Consider the following 15,702-nt stretch of genomic DNA (forward strand, 5'->3'; position numbering starts at 1 on the left):
GTAGGAAGAGTTTTTCTTGATTTAGTGTCCCGTGATTTTTTTTGATTTGTTCAAACCAGGAGAAGAAAAAGGACATTTTTATTAAAATACCTTGGACCTAGAAAAAACTATTATTCTAAGCTTGATGGCAGATGCATAAAACGAGAAAAAAAAGCCATTAAGAAACTGTCAATCAAAGCCCCTTTTACTGTAATAAGCAACTGAGCTGATTGGTTACATCATTTGCAAGAAAGCCATTTATATTGCACAGTCTACTTTGGAGCACTTAATAACGAGATAAAGTTATCGGGAGCAGTGCCTTCCATAATTAAAACCCATTATCGGAAGCAGTGTCTTCCATAATGACAAGCATTGATGGTAGTTTTTGTCTACCAGTGTGTGTGTTTGTGTGTGTGTGTGTTTTACAGCACGTGTATTTATCGGGAGCAGTGTCTCTCATATTTCACTTGAAGGGTGGAACAACTTATCGGGGACAGTGTTTCCCAGAGTTTTATACTTGACATATTTATTTGTGTTGTCCTTATTTCTGAATTGTGTGTGTGTGTGTGTGTGTGTGTATGAAGGCTCAGTCCTCCAGACCTCCAGAGATTTTTTTCCCCTGTTTTTTGCTTGTGCTTAAATTTCTGATCCATACTCCAATCTTAACACAGCAGAATCTAATAAGCCCCATTCCAACAGGATTAACATTACAGAAGTACTGGAAGTGCTCACTGTGCTCACTGTGTAATTTAACACGTTGGTCCTGATGGCATTTGAACTTTGAACCAACTAAAAATACAGAAGATGATCTTTAATAGATGCATTGAGCAGGACAAAACCAAAAGCCTCCACAGGGGGGCGTGGAAGAGCTGAAGAGGAGGCAAAGATGCTCCTCAGATGAAATGAAGTTACAAATCATCTGCCACATTGGACAGGATTTAAATTACAGTGTATACACAGGAGATAATAATCCATGACCCATGTATATAATGTTAAATCAACCCACCTTCCTTCAAGACATAATTGCACTCTAAATGGGGCTTTGGATTTCTGTTTTGTTTTGCATTCAAGCAGCTCAAATCACAAACACATAGAACATTTACATATACTGTATACATTATAGTTTAGTATCAACCTGTTAGCCTAGTCGCCCTCAAACCTGCTGTGTGTCTCTTTGATTTAGTACTTTAAAACGATCACAGATCCTGTTCTACGTATGAATTCAAGCCACGACTCTGTCTGCATGTGTTTCAGTGCCATATTTCCACTTCACTGCATGTTACTGTATCACTTTACTGAGGTGTAGCTTGACAGATCTGGACCACACTGCAAACCTTTCAAAGCATCATATAAGCACTAGACCAATACCATGTTTTGTATCCATCCATTCTATTTATCCGACTTAAAATGAAGGAAATTGTCAATCTGTTTTCTCTCAGAATTGTGTTGTCAGACCTCCAAAACAGCTTTAACAGGAACATACAATATAAAATCTATAACTGATATATAAAGTACTTTTTTCAAACTAAAAACTGCTAAAACTTGATTTAGCTTTTTTCAGCAAGGATCCTGGTGTCTGTCATCAAATCCACTGAAACCCCATTATAAACTACATTTAAAAATCCCTTTATTTTGTTACACCATGCAGTTAAAGTCCAATAAGATTTCCACATTTGATTTTTCAGATTATAAAACCAGATTTTGTTGTTGCCTCATGTCAGTTCTGTTGATCTTGTTAGTCTTATCTTCCTGTGTCTGTTACAAACCTCAAAAGGAACATTTCTGAATCCTGAGATGGAAATAAGAAATAGTTTTCCTCCACACTGTGTTGCTAAAAATGTGACTGTAGCATATCGACACATGTTCAGTATGATTTATGTACTTGAAACATTTTTGAAATTATGTTACTGTGGTTTCCATGTTCAGCAGATATGAGTAATAAATCATCTGGCTTAGCATCCCTTATGTGTCACTTTGATTTTTGTTGTTTTAATGAACAATAACTCCCTGGAATTCTGCACAGGATGATTGGACTGTTTGCTGTCTTTGTGTTTTTCATTCTTTTTTTCATTTATTTTTCTTTAATCTGTAGGTAAATTTTATCAACTGAATAGGAACAAATGACATTTCCAGTCTAATTTCCAGCTGTGCCATTTCTCCTGAATGCCATTCTTGATTCATCCAACAATTAATTTTTCTACTTCCACAAAACTAAAGCATTTAAACCCACAAAACAAAAAACAATACGGAATGAAATGTTACACACATGGCTTCTGCCAATCTAGATCTGACAGAATGGTTTTTGAAAATACTGACTATTGATGTGGCAGATTTTGATTCCTATGTGGAATGTTTTACAGTATTTGTCCTTGCTGTAGGCCATAAATAGGCTTGTTAAAATAATTTCCTTAAACCATATTAAAATATCAGATAGTTTAAGTAGGCTACTATATTTTAACAGTATGGCTTATGTGTAGTGTGTATATGTTCAATTAAATTAGACTACTCGATTGTGATCTATGAAGAACCGGAAATGTGCGCTTTTATTTTGAAGCCTGCTCCTCAAAACAGGAAGTGCTTTTATTTTGATGAGTCCAAGCTCGCGCTGAACAGAGCGCTCTTGTTTCCGTGCTGAGGTTACGCACAGTGACGCGCACAGATTCCGGCGGCGCACCGAGGAGCGTCCCGGAATTAACGGAGCAGAGAGAGAGAGGGAGATAACGGAGCCGGTGAATTTAGCTGATACCAGGACAAACAGCGAGACTTCCCGCCGGAGCAGAGCAGCTGAGAGCGGGGCACAGAGCGAGGAACGGCCGCAGTAGGGGAGCGTTTCCCCCCACAGAGCCCGTCTTCATAGGTCGGTACAGCGGGGTTATTTACCCCGGAGCCTCGTAATGTTCATGTTATTGAGAGTCGTCGTGTTGCATTGATTCAAAACAGTTTTTTTTTAAATAAATAAAACTATTAAAGTTAAAACTGTTGTATTGAAGATAAAGCTGAGACGCTGGGATGTTGGCTGAGACAGACGCAGGTGTCCACCGACTGTAACGTGACTGAATCTGCTAATCAGCTTTACACTGACTGGATGAGAGAGAAGCAACAGCCTGATCAATTAAGATCTGTTCAATCGATACACAGCATGTACAGTCCCCCAGTCTTCTCTGTCCCTCTGTGTCCTGTGTCCTTATTCAGGAACTTGGTTCATATACATTCAGCATGTTAAACACACTTAAGTGCACTGGCCTTTACTTATAGGATTTCACTGCACTGGTTTACAGTGCATCTGCTATTTTACACTAAGATAAATCTCCCATGTTTTTCAATTTTAATTTTCATATTCAGTTCAATCAGGTGTTATTTGTAGGCTACCCTTTATCTTAGCATTAAAACAGTTCAGATGTAAAAGCCGTTTGCATTTTGTCAAAGAGTCTAATGTGATGTGATTTTTATTTTATTTTTTGCAAAAAATAAATTGTGTGGAGAGGATTTTCCAAAAGACAAAAAAAGTCATCTTTAAGGGCCTGATTGGTAGAACCTTTTGATTGGTTTGTTTTGTATGGAGAATATAGGCTAGATTATCTGGTCAGCAGCTGATGATTCATGGCCTGTAATAGTGCAACACCTTGCTCCCAAAAACTCAAGAAGAGCAACAGCTGAATGACTTAAATTAGCAGAAGAAACTCTTAGAAAAAATACAGAAAACCTGACTTCACCTTGATGGATTGATAATCCCAGAGGTACATTATACAGCAACAACACATCTGCACATCTGAAACGTCTACACATCTGGAACATGGTAGAACAGTGAGATCTCCATTTGAAAATGTCTCTGTTAGATTTTGGAGGCAGTGTGTTTGCTGCTGCATGCTGAGTTTGTTTTTGTTGGAGATGGTTGACATGATGAGACAGTAGAGGGAACAGTTTGAATGATGCTTTTGTGCAGCAACAATAGGAGGCGGGGGGCTGCACTGCAGACAGCGCTCCGGGTTTGTGTTTGACATGGAGTCTTTGCTGGATGATCGTCGGTCATGTGTCACTTCATTCGATCTGATGCATTCAAGAAAAAAATGTTCAATTAGGTTTAATAAAAGTCAAAGAGGACGTGGAGCTGAAACGTTGTCATCTCCACGGTCACATGCTGACTTGAAATCAGGCTTCAACAACTTGAGACTTTGGCGTTTGTCTCATGAACATCTGAAGACGTCTCGGTCTGAGCTTCCCCACAGTGATAATGTGGACGCAGCCTGTTGTCGCCGGGTTGCCAGGTCTGCCCATGTGTCGGTCTGCTCCTTTTGGCAAAGGCCGAGTCGGCTCAGTCTGTGTTCCCTCTCACTGTCTTCTCAGCTTCCTCCTTGTTCCCCCAGCCCAGTCTGTCACAGCTCTGAGTTATTGTCGTGCTGCTCTCTTTACACTAACACATGATGCAACTCAACTTTCACTCTCAGGGTTTTGTTTTGTTTTGTTTTATTAATAATTTAATTAGACCAGATTAAATGATGTTCTTGGGCCTGTCTATGGTATTTCCTGCCTCTCTCAGTTCAGTGATACTTGTTTCTGCTGCTGACTCTCTCTTCCATTATGTGTGTGTGTGTAGATGAGGGGTCTCTGCACCCATGGCCTCCTCCAGGTGACCTCCAGTGACCTCAGTCATTCCTGACTGCAGCTTTATCCGTCACCCACCAGCAGACAAGGTGAGACGACTCATTCTCCACAGCTTAATGCAGACATTCACATATTTACACCTGATGTCAGCCTTTGAGCTGCAGGGATGTAAGTAAAGTGGGGAAATAAATACGTATTTGACCCCCTGCTGATTTTTGCCCTTATTTCACTTCATCAATTCATTCATAACTTCTATATGATGATATCATTTCTGGAGTTTTTGTTCATATTCTGTCTCTTTCTGTTAAAATAAACGTACCATAAAAACAATAGACCATCCAAATACTTATTTTCCCCACTGTATGTAGAAAATAACATGTCCTCACTCATCCAATAGAGTCAGTTCACCTGTAATATAAACTCAGTCTGATCTCTGGTTTGTTGTGTTTACTGTAACAGGAGGACTGTTGCCTTTTGACCGGCCTTAATATAGGAATGACAGTCCTGCAATGACACTGCAGCATTTGACTTGGATCCATATCTCACAATACCAGTCAGTCAGTATCTGTTCTGTATTTTAGCCTGGTTATAAGAAGAGATATATTTTACACAACATTTACTGTATCTGAAGACACAGTATCAGATTCACTGCTCTGCAGTAATTCAATTCAGTGTAATTTTATTTGTCCCCCAGGGGCAATTTTCAGAAGCACATGCAGCAGAGTCACAAGCATCACAGTACAGAAGAATATTTATGAGGAATTTATGATCAAACATCTTTAAACAACATAAGCAAATATTTAGAGTGATGAAAACAACTTATTATCACAATTATCTCAATTTTACACTAATTCACAACTACTGACCAGATAATAAACTTCATTTTCTTAGAGGATATTTTCACAATATTGTTGTCTAGTGGCTGATTAGAGCAGCAATGATCAGTCTGTTCACCAATTTGTGAATCAACAGAAAATGATCCTGCTACAGTTCAGTTTTCATAATCATTCAATATTTCAAGCAAAGAAAAAAATACAGTTTGTTTTTTTAAAATATGCTTTTATTTCTATATTTGTTTACATTTGCATGTGAGATGCTGTTGAACGTTCCCTGTCGTCTCTGCTCTGGTACTAAATTACAGGAGCGCTGCTCTGAAAACGTCTGTTTCCCTGCTGTCTGTAATTAGTCAGTGGTCAAAGCAGATGGCAGCGAACTGAGAACGCAGATTAAATCCTCATCCACATTACGCAGGGAAACATCAGCGTGTCAGTCAGAGTTCTCAGGTATTTGATGCTGAGATGAGAGAGTGAGGAAACCTCATTCACACCACTTCACTCTTCACGCCACTGAATGGAAGCTAAATTTAGTTTCTCTATTTTTAGAGCATTGCCCTCGATACGGCACGTGCTTCGATGGAAGCTCTGGTTTTGTGCTCATTCGGGCTCATACACACACACACACTTGAATGACATGTACAGGAATACACACACACACACACACACACACACACACACACTGGCTCATCCTGGCTGCTGCAGTTCATGCACCAGTTAGCCTGTCTTTGCTGTCATGTTTTATAAATGGTTAAAGCTCAGTATGTCACTCTTGTCATTGCTTCTTTCTGTCAAATTATTATTAACACAATCAAATTATACATGTTTTAATATATATTTCTGATTTTCAAAATGCCCAGTAAATGCTAAAGATGAATGTCACTTGGACTTCTCAAGCTCCAGAAAAGACGCAGATTCATATTCTCTCATAAACAATATTTTAAATGAACGTTAATTGATTTGATTTAAAGACATTTCACACTTCATAATAAGTACACACTATTAAGCATTAGTTAAGCATTAATAAATACTGAATTCTTCATTTATAACGCATGAATAGTCATTAATATGTAGTATAAATAAAGTAAAGTAAAACATACAACAACTGTGTTTATAAACTACATACTATTGAGTATTCATGTGTTATAAATGATGATTATTATAAAGCGTTACCAGTTTTATCCTGTCAGAAGTTTGGCCTTAAGCCCTGAAGTTAAATATGTGATTCATCATGTGATTCAACACGTGCAAATAAAACCAGTGTAAACAACACTTATATGTAAAGTAGCACGAGCAGGTTTGAGTTGCATCACCCGTCATTAGTTTGTATAGAGAATAGTGGGAGATGTGATTTTGAAGTTTCTAGAGACTGTGATGTTGGTTGAGTCTGTAGACTGATACAGTATATGTAATAGTTCTGCCAAATCTACATAGTCAGTTTGTAAACATGGCCCTGATGTCCAGGACATACTGTACACAAGTTTAAGAAACCAACATCCACACTGATAGATATTTCATTTATGTAAAAAAAGTACATTTCACTGCTGCACATTTTGCCCCATTATGGTGCTAGTTAGAGAATCAGCTGTGTCAAATCAAAGGAACACAAATATAATGTCTAGATTTATAGCAATAGAATTGGCAGTTTAGTTGTTTGTGACAAATTTTACTCAAAACCTCACACTGGCATGAAATGAAAAGTTAGGGAATCATCAAGTCAATGGTCAGCGAGAGACTTGCCATTCCATCTACTAGCATGACAAAAAGGCATCAAATAATAACAGTTTGCATCATTGCATAACATTGGAATTATCAAAACATCATGATTCATTTAATTTGACAAATCATGACAATTTCCCAGTCAGCTGCTCAAAACCCAAACAGCATGTAAATACAGCAGAACAGATTCTCCCATTTGAGAAGGTAAAATCAGTCACTGTTCTGCATTTCTGCTTGAGAGACCATGAATTAGAGAATAAGGACAGCAACTAATGACTATTTTCATCTTAGACTAATTCATTTTTTCAAGTAACTTGGTTAATTCTTTATTCTGTCAAATCTCATAACCACATAATAGATACAAATAAGGAAAAAAGCAGCAATTACTTTTAATTCTGAGAAGCTTGACTGAGTGAATGTTTCACACTTTATTGATAAAAGACTCAAACAATTAACAAAATCTAAGCTATTTCTTCATTTAATGCAGTCGTTTCATCAAAAATGATCCTGACATCATGCTTATACCACATCATAATCATTATCCCTCCATCCTTTATAAATATTATGCTTGTTTGGGTTGATGTCAAGCTCAGCCACCATCTGCATCCATCAAACTCATGCTGTCTCTTTGTTTTTTGTTTTATTATTTTGGCTCTTCCACTCATCCGTTTACCAATCCATCTGTCCACCTCTTTGCATCCACATTTTCTCCCCTCCCTCTCTCCCTCCTCCTCCTCCTCCTCCTCCTCCAGCATCTCCCTCTCCCTCTTCATCCTCTCGCCGGAGCTGCTGAATTATTTAACATCAGACCGTGGGCTCAGCTGCTGAGCCCGGGATGGTGATGGAGAAAGAGAGCTAGTAGGGAGGAGAGGGAAAAAAATGATGGATGGAGAGAGAGGAGGAGGGGGAAGTATGGAGGTGTCCGACGCCGCAGGAAGTCGTGAGTCAGCAGGGAGAGAGGGAACCGGTGGGAGGGAAGACGGAGACGGTTTATAGATAGCTGTAGGTGATACGACTGTGGAGAGAGCAGCGGCGTCAGATGCCTCCCGGTGTGTCGGTGTGTGCATGCGCGTATCGATCGAAGCAGAGAGAAGAAGGTCATGGAGCCGAGAGGAGATTAGCGAAACTAGACTGGGAGCTGAGGGGGAAGCGCTGCGTTGGAGCTAACACCTCCTCTGAATAGCAGCTAGACAGAGAGAGAGGGAGAGAGAGAGAAGAAAAAAAGGAGAGAGACAAGAAGGAAGGACAAGAGGAGCGGTAACAGTATGGGGGAGAGCTACATGTACCAGCGTCTCCCCTACACCAGAGGAGAGGAGGAGGGGGAGGATGAGGAGGAAGAGGAGAGAGACAGCGGGATCAGGGAGACAGTCGGGGGACAAATGGTAAAGTGTGAAGTTGTGGGTGGACCTGTTCTCTATCTGTACATGCATGTGTTTGTGCGTGAGTGGGTGTGTGTGTGTGTGTGTGTGCAGTCGGGGGTCTGGGGGGTTCAGTTCTGCTGGCAGGATGGACATTTTGAGGGGGGTTGGGCGTGTGTGTGTGCGTGTGTGTCAGTGAGGATGGCAAGTGTGTTGATGCGGTTTATTGTTGGGTGGCAACTGCAGATAAAATTTGATTTGGTCCTAATTTAAATGTCCACTCCAGTCCGGTGGTCCCTGCTCTTTTTTTAAACTTAAAAACAACAAACCAGTGTGTGTTGATCAGGTTAGACTGAGGACTGTTATGAGATTATGTTTCCACCTGTGTGTGTGTTTGACTGGTCGTTGTTGTTTTTAGAATTAGTCAGCAAGTGCAGCACAAATATGAGACTGTTTAATGCAAAATTCCGGGAAAGAAAGCATTAAACTTGGATGCACATCTGGTTAAAGATGCAGATACGTCATCATTTTCCCTAACATTGCAGAATCAGCCTTTTATATTTCATTAAATTGTCAGGGAATAATATATGGATCTTGATGTATAGCCACATATATTAATAGTGTTCTCTATGAGCTCAATGAGATTGCATGAAATCCAGATAACGATATTTTTTTGAATAATTTTCAAAAGCCTAAGGTTATCTGCTAATGAACTGAATAATTAATACTGGCATCAACCTCAAAAAAACACAATGGTTGGGCTGTACAGTATATCACACAGAGAGAGATAAAGAAACACATACAGTATCATTCTGATATACAACTGGCGCAACATAGATGATGTGACACTAATGGTGATAAATGAAATGAGCAGCTTGACATGAGGTCACTTGTTCTCTCTCTGAGAATAACAAGAGACGTTTGATAGCACTCTCATGTCTGTATGGGAAATATAGAGTGAGGACCAGCAGCCAATTATCTGATGGTAGCTTAGCATAAAGACTGCCCGCAGCTAACAGCATACGCTAACAGGGAATCTAAAGCTCATTATGGGACATGTTTCTAATCTGTGTTGTTTAATTTATACAAATTTCCCTAATGTTAAGCACTGTCATCGTAATCAAAGCTAAACCACTCGTCCCCTTGGAATTATAAGGTTCTATCTGCATTCTGACCAGATTTAAGAAACCAAGACAGAGTTTGAGTTTGTAGATAGAACCTTTTTGTTTTCCAGATTAAATGACCAAAAATTTAACTTGGAAAAAACACCTCCTAGTACGTTAATAAGTAGTATCAGAACTGGAATATGTGAATAACTCAATTTTGACAAAAATGTCAGATAGAACCTTATAATTCCAAGGGGACGCACAGTTAAATGCCAGGGGCTGAACCTTCCCTCCAAGATTATCCATGAATTTGGCCAAGAAATCCAATTGTCCTACTAGTCCAAATGATATACAATATGTATGTGCTTATTGTAACTTTATAACCATTTTTAACAGTATAGATTTACAGGAAATTGCCTTGTTGTGAACATGAAATAGTTCAGTGTGGGTACTTTATGTGTAAGTCAGGGTTTTTCAGAGTTTTCCTTAATCACCACACAAGCTCTTTTATTTCCCTGGTCCAATAACATGAACATCCCACTGAGCAACTGAACTAGTGTTGGGCGTTCGCGAGTGATTCGTTCGAAGGAACGAATTATTTAAGTGAACGTACTGACTCGAATCACTTCCTGAGTGATTCGAGTCAGTACGTTCACTTAAATAATATAGAACGACTCATTTTAAGGAACTGATTCTAGTGATTCAGTACAGTCAAAAGAACTGCCGATCCCATCATCACTACTATTTACACACTGATGCTTGTCTTCTATTTTCAATTCCTCCAGCTTGTCACATCTTAGGATTTGTTATTTCTTTTTGCTATTTGACATTAATCAACAATATATTGTCAACCTTAATGTTATCACTCCATAATTGGTAGATTAACCAATAATGAAAGTAATCATGCAGGCCCACATGAGCTTCTCCATTTCCTCCACATTACAGTGAGTCCATTAGCAGTGTCCATTAACATCCCACTGAAAGTTAGAATTGTGTCTGGTGAACAATCAGGGCTCAGGAGCCAGTCACCGAATGCATCCTAGCATCTATACTAATACAGATGAAATGTGTGTGTGTGTGTGTGTGTGTGTGTGTGTGTGTGTGTGTGTGTGTGTGTGTGTGTGTGTGTGTGTGTGTGCAGATGCAGTGTGAGGAGGGGACAGAGTGGCTGCTGGAGATGCTGACTGACATACAGCTGCAGCAGTACTTCCTGCGGATCCGCGATGACCTCAACGTCACGCGACTCTCCCACTTTGACTACGTCAAGAACGAAGACCTGGAGAAGATCGGCATGGGGCGCCCAGGTAGGCCTCATTACTTCATATCTGTGTAGTGTCCTCAGGTCAAGTGTGTATTCACTGATATTTCTGTTGAAGAAAAGTCATGTTGTAAACCTCTAGCATGGATAGGTGAATATATAAATGTGTTTGTGTTGGTTCAGGTCAGAGGAGGCTGTGGGAGGCCGTCAAGAGGAGAAGAGCTCTTTATAAACGCAAGTCCTGGATGAGCAAGGTGCAGTATCCACACGTCCTGCAAACACACACTCACACAACACACATCTTGGAGGACCACAGGGGACACATCAAATTAAAAAGAGGAATTTAAAAAAGGATTTGAAACTTGAACTTTAAAACAGTAATTTAGAAAATACACTATTGAATTCCCAAATGAATAACCAAATTTCAAAATTGATTTAAAAATGCATTTTGAAAAACAGAATTTGCAAACTGAATTAGAAAATACAACTTTTAATCAGTCTTTTAAAAGGGCAATTCTGTTTTCTGTTTGGATTTCCATTTCCTTCCATTTCAAATCAGATTTGAAAAAGATTTTCGAAATCAACCTTTGAAAAGCAGTGTGCCGTCTGGTCCTCCACGCTTAGAAACTGCAATGCAAATAAGCTCTGAGCGGAGAGATATATGAAGCTCTCTGATTGGCTGTTACACCTGACATTCAGGGACAGCGGCTGCAGGAGAACAGAGTGGAGACTAGCAGAGCCACAAGCAGCTGCAATTTTCACAGTGGGACTGTTTAATAGTCACATTATTAAGGTTTAACATTTTTTCAGGCGAGAAAGCAAGAGATTCCCCATGCGGTCGGTTTATCCTAATAACACCTGTTTGTTAATCTGCTGCCACGATTTCAGACACAGTATTTCAGAGCATTTGTTCTCCCTGACCCCTGTATCTGTCCACTGCTGAACTGAATACTTATCTATTATCAGAAAAAAAGTGTTATTCATATTCAAAGCTGTTCTGTTTAACATAAAAATGAGGAGGTATTAAACAGACAGAGCAAAAGCTTGTGTTAATGAACATGTTTTCAGATGCTTCATGAGCAGAAGCTGAGTCTCTGCATCTAAGATGAGAGTCAGTATTTTAAAGTGGATATGGGATTTGATTAGGAACCAGTGGAGGCGGCATAAAACTGATGGGATGTCTCATCTCTTGTTCCCTCTGGCTAAAAGCATTTTAGATGGTTTGGAGATGGTTCAACAAATTTTGATTCAGACGGTTAAAAACAGTGTTACAATGATTAACATTCAACATGCAACTGCAACTGCAGAGCTGCAAATTTACCTGACACATATTAAATGTATCCAGAATAACACACACACAGAACCACTACTAAAAAAACATGCCAGCTCGCCTGATCCTCCAGTCAGTGCCCCTGACCAAAGGCACTGGCTCATAATCTGGAGTTGGTCCCCGGGTGCTGCACCGTGGCTGCCCACTCACTGCTCCTCAGGGATGGGTTAAATGCAGAGAAAGAATTTCACTGTACTAGCTGTATATGTGACAAATAAAGTACCTCTACCTCTAGAACCAGTAACGGCGTGTCGGCATTACTAATGACACTACATTTTCAGTAATGAGTAATCAAAAAAATTACTGTTTCCCCCGTTACAACGCCGTTACCGTTACTGACAATAAGATGTACCGTTACTCTGCGTTACTTAAGAAGTACCATCAGAAAACAATACACCCGTTTAGAGAGGAACTAAGTCTGGTCGCTTTTCCTCTGTGTTGCTAACCCTCCACCTGGTCATGTGCATTTGTTTACAACAAAGCCGGCGGGAAATCAATACATGGAGCGGTGGATGACATAACTTTACGTTACTTTCAGTAACGTGCCCAACACTGCAGAGAACAGAGGGGTTCTGATGTTTTATCCAATCCAATCCACTTTATTTATATAGCACATTTTCAAAACATAAAGGTTTACCAAGATGCTGCACAGCGATTTAAGCCCCAAGTGGTAAGAAAATGTAATAAGGATTAAAAATAAAGATACAATATAAAGACACAGACACCTGGCAGCCTCAGTCACAATATCAAACCATACGGTGAAACCCCCTGTAACCGTCTTCTCCTCCTGGGCCCGCTGCAGGTGTTCCCGGTGAAACGATCCGACGCGGACCCCCAGCAGCCCCTCCCCCAGGGGGCCGCCTCCAGCCCGGCCCCGGCCAGCGGCGAATCAGGAGCCTCCCTCACCTGCCTGATCAGAGAGACGGAGCTGCAGCTGCTGGAGCGGCTGGGAGACGGCACGTTCGGAGTGGTGAGGAGAGGAGAGTGGACCGGGCCCAACGGCGGAGTGGTGAGATGAGCACACACACACACACACACACACATAGCAGAGTATTATGATGAATAATAACTTTTGTTCTTAAATGTTAAATGTGAGGGGTAGTTTAGAACCTGGATTGTGTTGGTTTGGAAATAAAGAGAGGGTATGCCCGCACACTGATAGTCACACAGTGATTTTTATTGTGAACAAACTATAATCTATATAAAAATATGAACCACATGAGTCTGAGGTGTGTTAATGTGTGGTCCAATTGGATGAAAGGGGGTAAACCTGAAGGTGAGGGGCACATCCTTCGACTTAAAGTTGCCTCACTGTGCGTTAAAGCAGAAGTAAGTGATCTGGTCGTTTTGGCTAACTTCTTGTCAGCCGATGGAGTTAGCAGTCCCCGCCCTCGTCCCTACAGTACATCACCACATGCACGCGCATCCCTTGGCTGCACACACAGAGAGGACTGCCCCTTTATGCCGTTCTCTCTCCTCATTGGATAAAGGTTGTAGGATACAAGGAAAGTTTTCTCCTCGGCTTACAGCAGAGCAGAGTGACTGACAGTGTTTCAGACCAAACACTCTATAGAAGTGATTTCTGTCGGAAGATATAACTTTTTAAGACTTATACTGTATTAACACAAATATTCCGCTTACTTCTGCTTTAAGACAGTGGAAAAATTTGACAACTATTCATAAATACAAACAATGACATCATATATTATTTGATAGCCCAAATAAATCCATAGTAAATCCATAATCATATAAATATAATCAGTGGGAACACCATTCGTAGTCGAAAATTCATCATTATGAGGAAATATGAGTATAGAGATGATGTATATAGTATAAATAATTATCCAACATCACATAATTACATAATTAATAGACAAAAAAAAAACATTAAAATCCTGTTTCAAGCTTTTGTGAGGGTGACTAAAGAAAATGTTTCATATCGTACTCCTGGTTTAGGCCTCTGGGGGTTAATGTTTGAAGGGTAAATATACATAATAGATCTCTCTTTTTAGTAAAAGACTGTTGTGGTCACCACCTTGTGTTGTCCGTTCTCTCAGTTGTCCGTGGCAGTGAAGTGTCTGAAGGCCGGCGTGCTAGACTCTGATGGTCTGGATGATTTCATCAGAGAGGTGAACGCCATGCACTCACTGAGTCACCAGAACCTCATCCGGCTGTACGGCATCGTCCTCACACAGCCCATGAAGATGGTACAACACACACACACACATACACACACCAATTCTCAAACACACAATGCGTAGCGGTTATTCAGATATAGTGAGCTTTGTGTGTATCTTGTGTGTCTGTGTGTAGGTGACGGAGCTGGCCCCTCTGGGCTCTCTGCTGGATCGTCTGAGGAAGCGTCAGGGTCACATCCTCATCTCCTCCCTCTGTAACTACGCCGTACAGGTCAGTTACTGGACAAGTAGGAGAAAGATGAAGTGAAAAACCCTTGAGTTCCTCTTTTCTTTCATTTCATCACATCCGTGGGTCAGTGCCCAGATGTTTGTGAAACAGTTTGGACCACAACTGGAAGGTTTTCATCCTCAGATTTTCAGATTTTGAGTTTGTTTTTTTATTTTCATGACGAAGACATGATTCTTCTTTATTAAAACAATGTGCTGCAACAACTGGTTGATCAATCCAGTTGCATTTATACAGGTATTAGCAAAAAAGCTGTTTTTCAACCTCTCAAATGAATGACTGAATTTCCTTTTGTTTATCCTTCACAAAATATTTCAGCACGAGAAAGTGCAATGGTTATTTTACACTATTTACTTACATAATTGAATTGATAAGAACAGTAGATAAAATAATTATTTATGTGCATGTGAGTTTTCCAGACATTTAACATAAAATTGATAATATTTGTTTTGTTTTTTTTTACATATTATTTTATTCAAAATAGGTAAAATTGTCTTTCAATGTATAATATCAACCTGCCTGGCACCTTTACACCACACTAATGTTGGTTAATTATGTTATCTCTGATAAATAAACAAAAATGTAAAAGTTAAAGTGAGAAAAACTGTTAAAACTAAACCTAAATATCTATTTAATTAGAATGTGTAGCTGGTGGCATATTGACAGGAATCACTTTATTAATTAGTTTCTTTTCAATAAGAAAATGTTGTCTTGAAAAATGTGTCACATGACTGTCACAGTGTGTCTGACATGGGGCTGACTGAGGGAAAAGTGCTGGAAATGACAAGTAACAAACTAATAATGAACTCTCCATATTATTATTTTACTTTAACACATGTCTGTGTGTGTATGTGCATGTGTTTTATTTATCTTGGTGTGTTCATATGTGTGTGTGTAGGTGGCGTGTGGCATGGCCTACCTGGAGCAGAAGCGTTTCCTCCACAGAGACCTGGCCGCTCGTAACGTTCTGCTGTCCACCAACGAAACGGTGAAGATCGGAGACTTCGGCCTGATGAGGGCGCTGCCCACGCACACGGACCAGTACATCATGGAGGAGGGTCACAAAATCCCCTTCCCATGGTGAGGAGAGGGA

General features: G+C 40.0%; 1 protein-coding gene across 2 annotated transcripts in view; it reads left to right on the top strand.

The window, feature by feature from the left end:
- The first annotated feature begins 2,592 nt into the window (after nt 1-2,592).
- The window catches only part of tnk2a (tyrosine kinase, non-receptor, 2a), a 30,109-nt gene continuing 16,999 nt past the window's right edge, over nt 2,593-15,702 (top strand). The window contains exons 1-8 of one of the 2 annotated variants that reach the window (XM_085762587.1): nt 2,593-2,836; nt 4,574-4,670; nt 10,739-10,901; nt 11,039-11,109; nt 12,988-13,194; nt 14,243-14,392; nt 14,499-14,594; nt 15,508-15,689. In XM_085762587.1, coding sequence (XP_085618713.1) covers nt 10,739-10,901; nt 11,039-11,109; nt 12,988-13,194; nt 14,243-14,392; nt 14,499-14,594; nt 15,508-15,689 — 869 coding nt within the window. In that variant the 5' untranslated portion in view covers nt 2,593-2,836; nt 4,574-4,670. Of the gene's footprint in view, nt 2,837-4,573; nt 4,671-7,933; nt 8,516-10,738; nt 10,902-11,038; nt 11,110-12,987; nt 13,195-14,242; nt 14,393-14,498; nt 14,595-15,507; nt 15,690-15,702 lie in introns of those variants that run through there. The other variant, XM_085762586.1, reaches the window with a different exon arrangement.

This window comes from Trachurus japonicus, chromosome 20, assembly GCF_045865225.1.
Source record: "Trachurus japonicus isolate A0001 chromosome 20, Traja_1.0".
In the NCBI taxonomy this organism is placed as follows: domain Eukaryota; kingdom Metazoa; phylum Chordata; class Actinopteri; order Carangiformes; family Carangidae; genus Trachurus; species Trachurus japonicus.